This window comes from Ziziphus jujuba, chromosome 11 (assembly GCF_031755915.1).
Source record: "Ziziphus jujuba cultivar Dongzao chromosome 11, ASM3175591v1".
Taxonomy (NCBI): Eukaryota; Viridiplantae; Streptophyta; class Magnoliopsida; order Rosales; family Rhamnaceae; genus Ziziphus; species Ziziphus jujuba.
In genome coordinates this window covers 18,309,742-18,323,078 of record NC_083389.1, presented here as the reverse complement: position 1 = coordinate 18,323,078, position 13,337 = coordinate 18,309,742, and the positions used below count along the sequence as shown (strand labels likewise).

General features: G+C 35.8%; 3 protein-coding genes across 3 annotated transcripts; 2 read left to right on the top strand and 1 right to left on the bottom strand.

Annotated features, from left to right (window-relative positions):
• Positions 1-1,592: 1,592 nt before the first annotated feature.
• Positions 1,593-5,687, top strand: LOC107432915 (thioredoxin-like protein AAED1, chloroplastic). The gene is made up of 9 exons (XM_048466108.2): positions 1,593-1,860; positions 2,162-2,306; positions 2,436-2,481; positions 3,014-3,073; positions 3,376-3,412; positions 4,160-4,239; positions 4,385-4,476; positions 4,987-5,047; positions 5,306-5,687. The coding sequence occupies exons 1-9, from the start codon at positions 1,656-1,658 to the stop codon at positions 5,363-5,365; spliced, it is 786 nt and encodes a 261-aa protein (XP_048322065.1). The 5' UTR covers positions 1,593-1,655; the 3' UTR covers positions 5,366-5,687.
• Positions 5,688-6,128: 441 nt separating this feature from the next.
• Positions 6,129-8,350, top strand: LOC125418194 (DNA topoisomerase 6 subunit A). The gene is made up of 2 exons (XM_016044140.4): positions 6,129-7,569; positions 8,129-8,350. The coding sequence occupies exon 1, from the start codon at positions 6,252-6,254 to the stop codon at positions 7,524-7,526; it is 1,275 nt and encodes a 424-aa protein (XP_015899626.3). The 5' UTR covers positions 6,129-6,251; the 3' UTR covers positions 7,527-7,569; positions 8,129-8,350.
• On the bottom strand, positions 8,050-13,268 carry LOC107432922 (pentatricopeptide repeat-containing protein At5g02830, chloroplastic). Its single transcript, XM_016044139.4, has 12 exons — positions 12,654-13,268; positions 12,098-12,185; positions 11,715-11,919; positions 11,330-11,437; positions 10,697-10,861; positions 9,999-10,592; positions 9,753-9,818; positions 9,539-9,619; positions 9,353-9,450; positions 9,068-9,278; positions 8,793-8,853; positions 8,050-8,580 (listed from the first exon to the last, which is right to left on the bottom strand). Exons 1-12 carry the CDS (start codon positions 13,219-13,221, stop codon positions 8,237-8,239), a joined length of 2,589 nt encoding a protein of 862 aa, XP_015899625.3. The 5' UTR covers positions 13,222-13,268; the 3' UTR covers positions 8,050-8,236.
• Between the last annotated feature and the right edge of the window lie 69 nt (positions 13,269-13,337).

Here is a 13,337-nt window from a genome sequence, read left to right as displayed (position 1 = left end):
TATCGCATTTTCTTTTTGTTTCAAATTGCTACAAAGCTCTATCATAAAAAAAAGAAGGAAAAAAAATGCTACAGATATCTTAATTAGAATTAGAAAAAGTAAATAAATAAATAAATCACACAACCATTGTTGTTGGTCAACCCCGCCTCCACTAGTTTCTGGCCGCCACTTTCCTCTAAACTTCAAACCACACAACACAAATGTCACCATTTTTCCACCAAAAACTTACATCATTTTCAGAGTCTTTCTTGTTTAACTTGGAGTATAATTCAATCTGCAACTCATTAGCAACAATATGATCAAAAACAATTTGATAGTCTCACTATTTTTTAAAATATTTTTCTTAAAAAAAACAGAAAAGAAAAAAGTAATTACGAATTTTAAAAATTAATCTTTAATTGTCTTGTTTTGAGTATCAAAAAAAAAAAAAATGTCTTGTTTTGTAAAGAAGAAAAACATAATTTACATCAACCAAATACATCCTTACTAAACTTCGTTTTGGATTTGTAGGTAGAGTCAAAGAGTTATATGAAAGTGAATATAAAATATTCATAATATGTTTGCAGGGAAAATCAAAATTCAAAGATCAAACTAACATATGAATTAATTAAAGTCAATTTACTAAGATTATAAAAACTACGCAGTATTTGGTATGCTTATGCTGTAATGGTGGCAGAAACATTACCTATCCAATTAGTAGTGGATAATAGAAATTTTGTTTAAAGAGTACATCGTTGAATAATGAAATATACATAATTATTATATATTTGCAAACTCTGGCAATAAATTAAATGGGATCTGGGATCTGATAGTGTTGAAGTTTTGAGTTTGGTATTGTGATTAAACCACTTGTGTTTCCCAAAAGATGGAAGAAATGCTATTTCGATGGTATTGAGGACATTGCATTTAGCATCTTTATCTAATCTATTTCCAAAAAAATTGGTTGCAATGGAAAATGGTAGTTGGAAAATAAGCAAATGGACTGTTAGTGGTGGTAGAGAATTAAGGAGGGACGATGGATTGTGTATGATAAGGTGAGCAATTCCAGTGAAGTTTTCTTTTATTACATGCTTTTTTCCATTAACATATGTGTGTACATGTCACTCCTCTGCTGGTTGATTAGAAATTAATGTTTTTTTTTATTAATTTATTTTCATTGGACAATATAAACTCATTACTTGTACATAATAAAAATGAACATTATCACTATCTGTTTTTATTTTTTTATGATAGTATATATATTAAAAATACATCATTATTGAAGCGGTTTAGTTCCGTTGGTTGAGTACCACTATCTATATTAAAAAAATATAGATTTGAATAACTGAGAAGGAAACCTAAAGGCCATAAAAAAAAAAAAAAAAAGAAAGGCATACCAAAAATAAAAATTACATATTAAAAAAAGTATTTTTTTTCTTTAAAAAAAGAAAAAAAAAAGAAAAAAAAAAGGTTTTTTCACTTGTAAAACGAAACGACAGCACTTTCCTCAAACGACGTGTAGTTATTCAAGAAGTCCTCCGGCTGAAATAACGACTATTCGTTTCATAACGAACGAACTCCACGTGGGAGTTGGGCTCCCACAAAAAAAAGCAACGGTCAATAACCCTTCCCACCTGCAGACTGATTCTCGTTCCCAACTGAGCAGCCAAAAGACCATGGCAGCAGCTCTCCATGCAACACTCTTTGCCAATACTCTCCAACCCAACAGGACCACCAATTACACTTCGACACGTGAAGTTCCAGGCCCATCTCCCAATCGCAACCTCAGCTTCCCTGTCATCACCAACCACTTCAACGAAGTACCCAGATTCTCTCCACGGCAGACCCGCTTCGTAGCCTCTGCAATATCTGGTTCTCCTGGCAAGTTTTTTTTTTTTTTTTTTTTAATTTATATATATATTTTTTAATTTTGGGTTTCCATAGCTGTGTGTCTCATAACTATTATCTGTTTGGTTTCGAAGAAAATGGAGGAAAACTAGTAAGTATCCTGTTCCTTTTTTTTTTTTTTTAATAGCTTTTTGTATTTGAATGCTGTTCTTTCTTTCATTTTCTCGGAAACCAAACAGACAACTATGGAATTTTTTTAATAAAAAAGGGTGGGAGGGATGGGAAGGGGGATTTATCATGTCTTTTGGTTGGAATCATGTGTGGGTTTGAACAGGGATTGAATCTTCCGTGGCCGATGAGGAAGATGTAGCAAATTTATTGGACACAGTAAAAGTGGTCGGCTTAAATGGAGTTGAAATCCCAATTTCTGATTTATGGAAAGATAGGAAAGCCGTTATTGCTTTTGCTCGCCATTTTGGGTAGTTTCTTCTTTAGCTAATTTAAGGGCTTTAAGTCTTTAGTTTTAGGACAAAGTGTTTTTACACCCCAGTAGAAAGTAAGCAGTTTCTATATAACCGGAGAGATAAATTTTTGTTGTTTGTCTTCAGATGTGTCTTTTGTCGCAAACGTGCTGATTATCTTGCCTCCAAGAAGGTACTTTTGTGGGTTTGGTAAAATCATTGTAGTTGTTTTTTTTATACTTTTTTATGCGCTTCAAAACTATGAACTTTTGTGGTATGAAAATGCACTTTTCCACCTTACAGAATCATGTTAGCAACAACAGGATCTGATCATAGTGAGACTAAGACCTAAACAAAGCATAACCAACCCGGTCCCTTGTCATCGTTCAGCTTGTGGAACTATTAGTCTATCAAAAGTTTCTTCTAGAATCTCCATGCTTTCTGTTTTGTATGGATTTCAATTGAATTCTGCACTCTGACCATAATACTAGAACCTGGTATGTGAAAACTTGTGTGGAAATCTCAGTATTTGGTATTTTTAGTCGATGATATCTTCGTCAATCCCAAAAAGCATGTTTGTGTTTTGAAAGTTGCATCAAAACTAATCACCAGCAATACATGGTAGTGAGCTGGCTCTTAAGCATGCTTGGTTTGGAAATGAGACATTTCTTTAGACATTTTTTTCTTTTGATAACATAGTTCTGATATAGTTTGAATCTGTACAGGAAGTATTGGATGCTTCTGGCGTTGCACTTGTTTTAATTGGACCTGGTAGCGTTGATCAGGTATGCAATAAGAGAAGCATGTAAAATTTGCTTCTGCATTTTGCTTAAATGTTTTTCTAAATTTGGTGCTGAAACAGTTTTATGTATTTGTTATCACTTTTTACATTTCGTAGTGGAGGTCTCACAAGTTTGCTTGTTATATTTTCTTTTTTAGTTTTGAAGTTTTTACTATGCTAATTGTAATTAAACTTTGCAAAATCTTTGACATGGAATCTATTACTTCTTGGTTGTTTCTATATTCCTGCCTATATTCCCAATTTTTCATGCATGAATATTATAACCATAATAGTAATTTTATACAGGCGAAAACGTTCTATGAGCAAACAAAATTCAAAGGAGGTATGTTTCTGGAAGAACTAAACAATGATGTCGGTTATTACATTTGCGCAATTGGTTTTACTTTCTGTTGTGCTTTTTTACTATCAACTAGGCAACTAACAATAGGGCATGAAACTCAAAGTATTTGAATACCATTTAATTGGTTCTTTTTTGGACTGAATAATGAAATAAAATAGATAGTTAACTTATCAAGATGCATTGTGTACACTCTGTTGGGGTAATAAACAACATTTACAATCCATTGCATGTACTCTTTTTAATACACTATCCCTTTCATGACCATAACCTTTTTCAAACTGAATTTCTCCAGCTTGTTAGCAAATATGCTCTTCTACTAGCTAGGACAGTAAAATTATGTGTTAGATATGGTTGCCTAGATTGTATGTTGTATCGAAAATCTCATAATCTAAGAATCTGTGTAGGACATGCTGTTACCATTACCAGCTTCTTTTACCAAATTCTGTATATCAGTGGATGTGGTAGAGATTAGTTTAATGAAAAATAAAAGAGCTTTTGATACAAAAGTAGGCGAATCCAAATGCAACCTTTTTGAAAATGATCAAAATGTAGAGGTTTACGAGAAGGTTGAAGAGTGATTGTGGCCTCCACGATGCTGTTGTTTGAATGGTTAAAAATGAAGGTCTACTGAATATAATTTTCTCATCTGATTAGCATGCAGGTTATCTTGCTGTTTATATTTTCCCTTTCTTATAGCAATCCACTGACCAATTTCCTTACATGTTTCAGAAGTTTATGCTGATCCTAGTCACTCATCGTATGAGGCATTAAGATTTGTTTCTGGGTTCACAAAAACTTTCACTCCCAAAGTATGTGAGCAATTTGTGTATTCTTCATTAATAAATAATGCATATAGAGTACTTTGGCACAGAGATGAGGTGTTTATGGAGGTCTTTGGATTTTTATAACAGCAAATCAGAATGTCTCATTTGAGTTTCTTCCATGATATTGTAGGCAGGCCTTAAGATAATACAATTATACATGGAAGGTTATAGACAAGATTGGAAGCTTTCATTTGAAAAGGACACTGTAACCAGGGGTGGATGGTAAGTGACGCCTTTATTTTTTAAAGTATTTTATATGATGAACCATTACTAGAGATTTTACAAATTCTCATATTGTGGAAGTCAAAATCGACCTCTTTAATCTGAGGAGAAGTATTATATACTGTTTATTTGAATAAACTGGAGATGGCAAGCAGAACGTTGGCAGTGCTCAAACAGTAGATCATAAACTGGACTTTTGTTAACTGTAACAGACCAAATATAAATGTTATAGTATACATATATAAGAAAAAAACAATAGTGGTTCAAGTTCAAACTTAAATTTTTGAGTGAGCTTGAGCAAACAAGAACAATAACCTGACCATTTACCAAAAAAACAGCACAAGAACCTATCTGGTAAATTTCATGAGTATTTTGTAAAGTTAGAAGATAACAAAAGAATGTAAAGAATTTGATTCACGTTCTCGATCTCATACAAATTTACTTTTTCCTTCTCATGCATAGCTCTGCTTCTTTATTTAATATGGAAACTAACTGGCTTCTGTTTGCCAGGCAGCAAGGTGGAATAATAGTCGCAGGTCCTGGGAAAACCAATATTTCGTACATTCACAAGGTTAGTAGTCATTAATGCTGCATAACTTGATCCTTCTTCTTTTATATATCTAACCAGCTAGAACTATCTATGTTGGTTCTCAAATGTATAGTTTCAGTTCAAAAATGAAATTTTCTCAAAGAAACACGACTAGTATAGTCATTAAGAGATTTCTCTTTGTTTTTGTATCTTAATATCAATGAGACAATAACCATGCAGAAGTGAATACTTGTGGGTGTTTCATAATGTCATGTTTTGTTTGTTTCAATACTGGAGTAGGATAAAGAAGCAGGGGATGATCCCGATATTGAAGAAATCTTGAAAGCATGTTGCTCATGAAAGCAAAGAAAGAGACGATCTCTTTGTGAAGGGGAACTACCTTTTGGCACAGGTCTTGTGCTGTTGTTATGTATATATGTAGCCGCTTGCTGCCTTGTTTGATGGGACTTTCAAAGATTAGTTTTTGAGATCCTATAGCAAGCTATGGCACAGGAAAAAATCCCATAAACTTATCTAATTTGGGAGTCCTCCATTTTTACTGTATCATTTCAAAAAGTCCTCCATTCTTAAATTTATTGTTGTAGTACTATATATTTTCTATTATATGTAACATACTATCTTAGACACCCATAAAAGAAAAGGACTTTGTTATAATTCTACACTTTCATGGACTGATTGATTATTATTAGAGTTATTTGTACCATGGTACCTCTAATTTTAGATTGTTTAACAATTTAAGTATTTAATTTTAAAATTTACAGTATAGAACCCTTTGTTTTTTATTTGGTCTACATAGATCCAAATGGCATGATGGCAAAAATGACATTAGCATGATGTTAATGGTTTAATTGTGAAATTTTTTCGGAAACTATAAATTTTTTTCATTGTTATTAATATGAAAGTATTGAAGATAATGACTATAAAAGTTAGGATTGCACAAATAAAAAATAGATGATACAATGTGATAGATTTTAAAACCAAATATCTAAATGACAAAACTTTGAAACATGCAATTTACTTTTATTAGGTACCTTTTTATAAATATATTATTTTTTAATTTTAAAACATAAAAAGAAAGAAAAAAAAAAAAAAATTCTAGTAGTCGTTGTTATGTTTTTTTCTGTACCTCAAGCGGAGAGCAAGCGAAGCAGAATCACTAATTTCATTTCCCGCCTGTTCTTCGTTCCCTGATATTTTGTGGACCCTCTGTGACTTTCTCTCTTCCATGGCCGACAAGAAGAAACGCCGTCGACCCGAGCCGAACTCCGACGACGAAACCCAGCTTCCCTTCAAGAAGAGCCTCAAACCCGACTCGCTCATCCTCAAATCCCTCGAGGACTTGACAAATTCTCTCCGCTCCACAACCTCTTCTTCTTCTTCTTCCAAAACCCTAACCCTAGCCGACCTTTCTCTCTCCTCCTCCTGCCGCGAGGTTACCGACCTCACACTCTCCTCCGTCCAGTCTTCCATCGAATCCCTCATCCTCAGGCTCGCCCACTCCATACTCTCTGGCAATGGCTTCTCCTTCGACGTCCCTTCCCGTTCCGCCGTCAACCAGCTCTACGTCCCGGAGCTCGATAGAATCGTCCTCAAGGACAAGACCTCTCTCCGTCCCTACGCCAACATCTCCACCGTCCGTAAATCCACCGTCACCACCCGAATCCTCCAGCTCATCCACCAGCTCTGCATCAAGAACATCCATGTCACCAAGCGAGACCTCTTCTACACCGACGTCAAGCTCTTCCAGGATCAGACACAGTCCGATTCGGTCCTCGACGACGTTTCTTGTATGCTCGGCTGCACCCGTTCAAGTCTCAATGTCGTCGCCGCCGAGAAGGGAGTGGTTGTGGGTCGCCTTATTTTCAGTGATAATGGGGATATGATCGATTGCACTAAAATGGGTATGGGTGGAAAAGCCATCCCGCCGAATATTGATAGAGTGGGGGATATGCAGAGTGATGCATTGTTTATACTCTTGGTTGAGAAAGATGCTGCTTATATGAGATTGGCTGAGGATAGGTTCTACAATCGGTTTCCGTGTATAATCGTGACGGCGAAAGGTCAGCCTGATGTGGCAACTAGGTTGTTCTTGAGGAAGATGAAGATGGAGTTGAAGCTTCCTGTGCTTGCCCTTGTGGATAGTGATCCATATGGTTTGAAGATTTTGTCTGTTTATGGTTGTGGGTCGAAGAACATGTCCTATGATAGTGCAAATTTGACTACTCCTGATATCAAATGGTTGGGGATTAGACCGAGTGATTTGGACAAGTATAAGATTCCGGAGCAATGTAGGTTGCCGATGACCGAGCAGGATATCAAGACAGGGAAGGATTTGTTGGAGGAAGATTTTGTGAAGAAGAATCCGGGGTGGGTCGAAGAGCTGACTTTGATGGTGAAGACCAAGCAGAAGGCTGAAATTCAGGCTTTAAGCTCTTTTGGGTTTCAGTATTTGTCTGAGGTTTATTTGCCATTGAAGCTCCAACAGAAAGATTGGTTGTGAAAGCTGTTGCTGAAGTTACAGACATTTCCTTAGCGTTAAGACTGTAAGTTCATGTCTTTCATTGAAAGATAGTTCATTAGTGATGCAGAATATTTCATATATTTGTAATGCTGTTTAGATTTTTTCAAGTTCAAAAAGAAAACGAGTTAATTGGTAATGATTGCTTGACTTGGTTGCTATTGTAGATAGCAACTAACTTTTAGGTTTTAATGGTGCATTTAGAACTGATATGGGGCACAGTCATTTTGTTGTTGTCCTAGATTCTACAGCGAGAGTTCAAATTTGTGCATTTGAAACCATATTCATTTTTAGACCTTCGTGTTTTCATAATATGTGGTTTGGAAAGAGATGTTTAAGCCCCTATCTGCTTGAAAAATACTTACATAAGTTTCTATAAAATTCTATCAAGGTACTAATTTTATGTACGTTCTATAATTTTCAAATACATCAAATCTGGCTGTGCACATTGTACACTGCAATTATAGAAAGGAAAACACAACTAGGATGGTGGAAGCACTCGAACTTACTAAATGAATGTGAGAAGAGATGGTATTTAATTTTATTGATGTACAAGTTACATTAGATTTTGTATATGATTGTAGGGGGCAATGGCGGTATAATACTACAATGACTTGTTGCTTGCTAGAGTCGAGGATTAAAAGATATACCAGATTCATCATATACAATATGGTAATGATATATAATGTACATCACTGTCTAATAGCACTTCTTCTCTGCAGCCAATGGTTCAATGATTCACCTGTGACCCTTAACCTCTGTATAACCACAGGTCTTCTGGTTGAATGTTTATACTCATTTGCTAATCCATTTCTTGCCAATTTGTCTTTAGATTTTGGGCTCAAATCAACAGAATTCTCTTTATCAATATGTTTGTCAAGTGCAATTTTAGAACCCATTGGACGAACCTCTAGCCCCAATTCATCCTGCAAAAGTTTAGTTATTGCATCTTTCACCTCTAATTTGCGTTTATCTATTTCTGCATTAATCTTGCTGGTTCCTAAGATGATCAGCATGTCTTCTTTTACTGGATGTCCTGGTACCACAAATCATTTTGACATCAACATGATGAAAGAAATATTCAAGTTGGCTGTTAGATGTTTATCTATCATTTCCTTGTCTCATCTTGCTTGTATTCTCATAACATAGTTATATCTTATTTGACATGGTCAAAATTTATATTAATGAACCATGAGAGAATTTATCTCTAAGTTAATAAAAAAAACAAATTAAGGAAGTTATTTTTACCTAGACTATAGTTCTCTTTTACCATTTGCAGAACCGCAAGAACAACAATCCGAGCTTCAACCTGTTAAACAGTTACTTCAGAAACTTGACAACATAGAAGAAAATGTACAAAAAGTCACATCTTTTCTATGATGAACTAACAAAATAAATGACACGCTGGTCTTGCTCTCCAAAGTTGGAAACGTGCAATATATACGCATTGCATTGTTTATGACATGTTCAAAGTAACTGCACAGACGAGCTTTAAAAACTCATGGAACAATACTAATGCGAACCTTTGTAAGTCCCCGAAGGTCAATTGCTAGGCTTTCAGCAATACGCTTTAGTAAGTGTTCTGCTACTTTCTCAAGCAGCAAACTCTGAGGTCTCCCTGAGTCAGTTTTAATGCAAGGACTCAACTCTCCTTGGTTCTGATTGTTGTCCTGTGTAACTCCCTCACACCACTCCTCAATTAGTTGCTTGAGATAATAATCATTAGATTTGTACCTGTGATAAACAAACATTATCAGCTTTGCTCCTATGAATAGTATTTCATATGAAATTTGACAATGCAGACAAACCCTGCTCTTCGCATGTCCTGATATACAGCCAAGCATTGCTGAACTTCATGCAAAGAACCATATCTACTCCTGGCCCTTAAAAGTGTATTATATGTCACCTGGAAAAACCTTCAAAGGTTCATACATTTTGCATTGAATATAGATCGGTACATGTTATGCCTGACTTCAAACTAGATTGGATCTCACCAGATTTGGCTGTATCTGATATCTTTTCATTTCTTCAAATAATGAGAATGCTAACTTCAAATCTTTACATTCCACACAAACCTATGAACCAATTGAGGCATCATTATCTAAACAAATTAATCAAGATAATTCAATACAAAATCTACTTAACCATACATGTTAAAGCACAATTATCAGGAAGAAGCTAACTGAGTGTTACAAGAGAGCTTGGAACCTTTATGACTGTTGTATATGCAACAACATCAGGTTCAACTCCATCTGCACGCATGCTTCTCAAAATCTGCACATAATAAACTATTGTTATCCAATATCCTTGTAAAGATTTTGTATAATGAAAATGAAGGCAAAAAAAAGTAGAGCCATAATGAGATAAATAGTAAACTAGATTATCTAAAAATTGAAAAACAACACAACAAGGAACACTGAAATTAAGTTAATTGTATTGTAATTTCTGTTTTACCTGCAGGGCACCCTCAACATTGCCTGAGCCTCCACAAAGATCAATCAAAATTGACCAGCTTATTTGATTAGGAAAAAGACCGACTGTTTTCATCTCATCCATCAAAACTTTTGCACGGTAGTAATCGGTACCACATGCCTTCATTAAGGTGTTGTATGTTGTCGTTGTTGGTGTAAAAACAAACCCTTTAGAATAGTATAAATTATGTAAATTAGATGAAAAATGAGACATGCTAGTAACACGCCTTCCACAAGCATTTGCTGCACTTGAATTGCCATTTATATTTCCTTTGTCATCTTTGCCAAATGTCTTCTCGGCTTTATTTCCCTTCCAAGCCTGGAAAAGGCGAAAAGCCCTGTCATACTGGCAAGCCTCAACACAAGCATGTAGAAGGATGTTGCAACACTGTGAGTTAGGTTCACAGCCTGCTAGAAGCATCTCCTCGAATAATTGGATTGCCTTCTCCACAAGACCTGCATTAGCACAGGCATTGATCAATGATGACCACGTAATAGTGTTTGGAGTTACACCGGCTGATAGCATGTCTTTTTTGACTTCCAAAGCCATTTGCCATAATTTTGCATCTGCAAGAACCTGGAAAGTTGGTGCATTGATTATGGATAACCTTGCTTAATGGATTTTCACGTACTAGAAAGGCAGAGTGTCTATGTGTGTCAAAATCAAAATCTATCTGGTACCTTTACTATAGTGCTATATGTGAAAACGTCCAACTTCAACACTCCTGATGATTCCAACTCTTGTACTTCCCTATAAATTTCTTGTGCCAAATCAACTCTGCCAGCAATACAGCACGCCTTCAAAAGGATGTTATAAGATGCCATATCTGCTTTGACACGTAGTTTCTGGACATAAAGAATAAACGTATTAACATTATTCTGTTTCTAACTAGATAGAACAATAAGGCTTTTATGCGTTTCAAGAATCGTTAAGCAGAACCTGCAAGGGATCATTTCCATTAATTTGTTAAGTAATACTAAAATGGATTACATATTTTTGCAAGCAGAACCTGCAAAGGATCATTTCCATTAATGTGTCAAGTAATTGCCAGGTGCTTTTACATCTAATTTGATGGGGAAAACCGCTATTTATAAGAAAATCTTAAACTGTTGTACTCTTTGTCAGTAGCATAATATACAGAACTTTGTTAACATAAATAAATAAATAAATTGTTAGATTTGATGATCCAAATTCTTATTGATCCGATTCGAAAAGCTTGGGGTGCGATCCATTTGGTGAAATTTATTTTCTGAAATTTTTTGAGGCTCTATGGTGGTAGCAGAGGTGAGAGAGAGAGAGAGAGAGATAATTACTTGCATATTCTTGTACACATGAAACGTGTAGTTCAGATCATGGGCATTCACATTCATGAGACTGTTTAAGACATAAGTATTAGGAGTGACCTTCTCCTTGATCATGTCCTGCAAAAATTTGGGTGAAGAAAGTTTAATGTCCAGGCTCAAATTCTGCACTGAAATAGAGGAATTTCTGAAAAGAATTAAAAACCATCAAAATTTTAAATTTTCCAGAGAACAAATTATTAATTAGATGATAGTTAGGTGCACCTTGATATCACATAATCACAAAAGTTGGCGGATACTAAAATAAAATAAAAAAATGAGTGAAGAATAGTAGTATCACCTAAACATCCAACTATTAAAAACCAGTTTGAAATAAGGCAATGAAGGTGGCGAATACCTCATAAATATGCCTAGATTTCAGGTAGTCACCACAACTTCCACAAACATCAATTGCCGTGCGGTAGATATACATGTTGGTACTGCTCAAGTTCTTCTTGGATGCTTCATACACTGTCAAAGCAGACGCCAAATCCCCTCTCTTTCCAAATTCATATATGATGTCGCAGAATATAATATTCGCATGCGGCAGAAGACAAGCATACCTGCAATATGTGACGACTAAAGCATTAACAATGCATGACACAAAATAGTTTGGCAGATTTCCACCAATGTATTTATTCAACAGAATCCGCCCATCGTTAAACATATCCCAATGACGGAAGTATAAGCTAAAAGCAACCTTTTCCATAGACCACCCAATTAGAGAACATTCGGTCATACCTTATAGCCATATTGGGGTTACTTTTTCGAGCGCAAATTTTGATAACATCAGATGTCTTCATCACTTCGTTGATTGGGAAATGAAAACCTGAACCAAGCAATCATCCGTTACCCAACGCATAATCTTAATTAACAAAGTTAATGCATCCCAAATCATCCTCATCCATACACTTATATCAGGTAAATATTTCAAATTTTTCAAACCCCACCTACATGGTAAGAAACTGAAATCAACAATCTGAAATTGATAACAGTCTTGGACTTTTTTCTTTCAGCAATCTTTCCTCTAAAAGAAGTTGAACTTTAATTACCTTAAACAGAGTACTAAACTGCTTACTATATACTACTGTTCAAAGTTCTATCAATACAATACCAAGAGCCCTGTAATAATTATCAATGCAGCTAGGAATGCTAAGCCACATTCCAACACAGCCAAATCACTTGGTTCTACTTCACCATTATAACCAAATATTTGAATAATACAAAAGCATGAGTGGATTTAAATCGTAAATCAAAGACGCGAAGTAGTAATTACGAAAAATGTGGGAAAAATTACCAGCAAGAATTTCCATAAGCTCAACAAATTCCTCGACCTCCCCACATTTCAAAATCCGGCGACACTCCTTTACCAGCAATTCCATTGCGGACCCATCAAAGAGCTTCAACGGAGGAACCCCAAGCTCATCTACTTTCCTGAGAACCTCGATGACACTCCTCCGACCTTTCCCGTCTCGAAGAAACCCCGAAATCCCCTTTGCAATGAGATCCACACTCAGCTCTGCAGTAAACTGAGTGGGCTCGACGCCCGAAACCACAACACTCTCCACAAGCATTGCGAAATCTTGAAGCTTCCCATCTCGGACGAGCTTCGAAGCGATGTTGGCGAGGTAGGAAACATGGGTTTTTTTGGTGTCCCATCGAACAGTAGACAGAGGAGCAGAACGAGAATGAAGAATCGAAAATGGAGAAGGAGTAGGCGAAGAGGGTAGTTTGGTGGGAGAGAGCTTGGAGGAGTGGGAAGAAGAGGGCTTGAATTGTTTGTGGTGGTGGGAAGGTGTGGTGGAGGGCTTTGGAGGATTGGTAATGGAGGATGAAGATGAACAAAGGATCACCAACACTCTCATTCTTGGCCAACCGTTTTTCTTGGGGTGTTGAAGAAGAAGCTTTAATGGGTTGGGTTTTATATAGTTTTTTTGGGCTTTGGATTGGATTTTTTTTTTAATTCTCAAACGCTATTTCT

Bases quoted from the DNA above. Each gene is read 5' to 3' on its own strand.
- LOC107432915 (XM_048466108.2), top strand. From the start codon at position 1,656: ATGGCAGCAGCTCTCCATGCAACACTCTTTGCCAATACTCTCCAACCC. The intron at 3,074-3,375 runs GTATGCAATAAG...AATTTTATACAG, and splicing joins GACCTGGTAGCGTTGATCAG to GCGAAAACGTTCTATGAGCA. The intron at 5,048-5,305 runs GTTAGTAGTCAT...ATACTGGAGTAG, and splicing joins ATATTTCGTACATTCACAAG to GATAAAGAAGCAGGGGATGA.
- LOC125418194 (XM_016044140.4), top strand. From the start codon at position 6,252: ATGGCCGACAAGAAGAAACGCCGTCGACCCGAGCCGAACTCCGACGAC.
- LOC107432922 (XM_016044139.4), bottom strand. From the start codon at position 13,221: ATGAGAGTGTTGGTGATCCTTTGTTCATCTTCATCCTCCATTACCAAT. The intron at 10,862-11,329 runs GTAATTATCTCT...CTTTATGTCCAG, and splicing joins ATGTGTACAAGAATATGCAA to AAACTACGTGTCAAAGCAGA. The intron at 9,279-9,352 runs GTTTGTCTGCAT...TGTTTATCACAG, and splicing joins CAGGACATGCGAAGAGCAGG to GTACAAATCTAATGATTATT.